The following is a 376-nucleotide window of genomic DNA, read 5'->3' as shown; positions in this document are numbered from 1 at the left end:
GCAATAGCTACAAGGTATCTGCCGATCTTTCTGTCTCTGTAGTCCTATCAGTCTCTTCATGTACGCATGCATCTATCTACAACGCCTTCCGTAGTCTCATTTCTTGCACCTACTTGTAAACTCTCTTAAGACTCTGCACGACGCCATTGTCCATCACGCGTCGAAGTTGCTTGAATTTCGTGATGAGTGGCAAGCCGCAGGCCATCCGCACGCGGCTGTAGGGCGCCAGGCCATGGTCCCGCCCGCGCTGCATGTTGAGGGCCACCAGGTCCATCCCGAAGGGCATGTCCCCTCGGAACAGCTTCCCCGTCACCTGGAGGAGGGAGAGGGGAAAGGGGCGTGGGCGTATGCATCTGTATTTTCACCTGACTTTTGG

General features: G+C 55.3%; 1 protein-coding gene across 1 annotated transcript in view; it reads right to left on the bottom strand.

Moving 5' to 3' along the window:
• Positions 1-376, bottom strand: part of LOC119588475 (chorion peroxidase-like) — a 12,960-nt gene that overhangs the window by 1,315 nt on the left and 11,269 nt on the right. Inside the window, exon 11 of the mRNA XM_037937124.1 lies at positions 114-317. Within this exon, the coding sequence (XP_037793052.1) occupies positions 114-317 (204 nt within the window). The remainder of the gene's footprint in view (positions 1-113; positions 318-376) is intronic.

The sequence above is a fragment of the Penaeus monodon genome, chromosome 24, assembly GCF_015228065.2.
Source record: "Penaeus monodon isolate SGIC_2016 chromosome 24, NSTDA_Pmon_1, whole genome shotgun sequence".
Taxonomy (NCBI): Eukaryota; Metazoa; Arthropoda; class Malacostraca; order Decapoda; family Penaeidae; genus Penaeus; species Penaeus monodon.
Note: the sequence above shows the minus strand (reverse complement) of the source record. Positions and strands in the feature narration are given on the sequence as shown.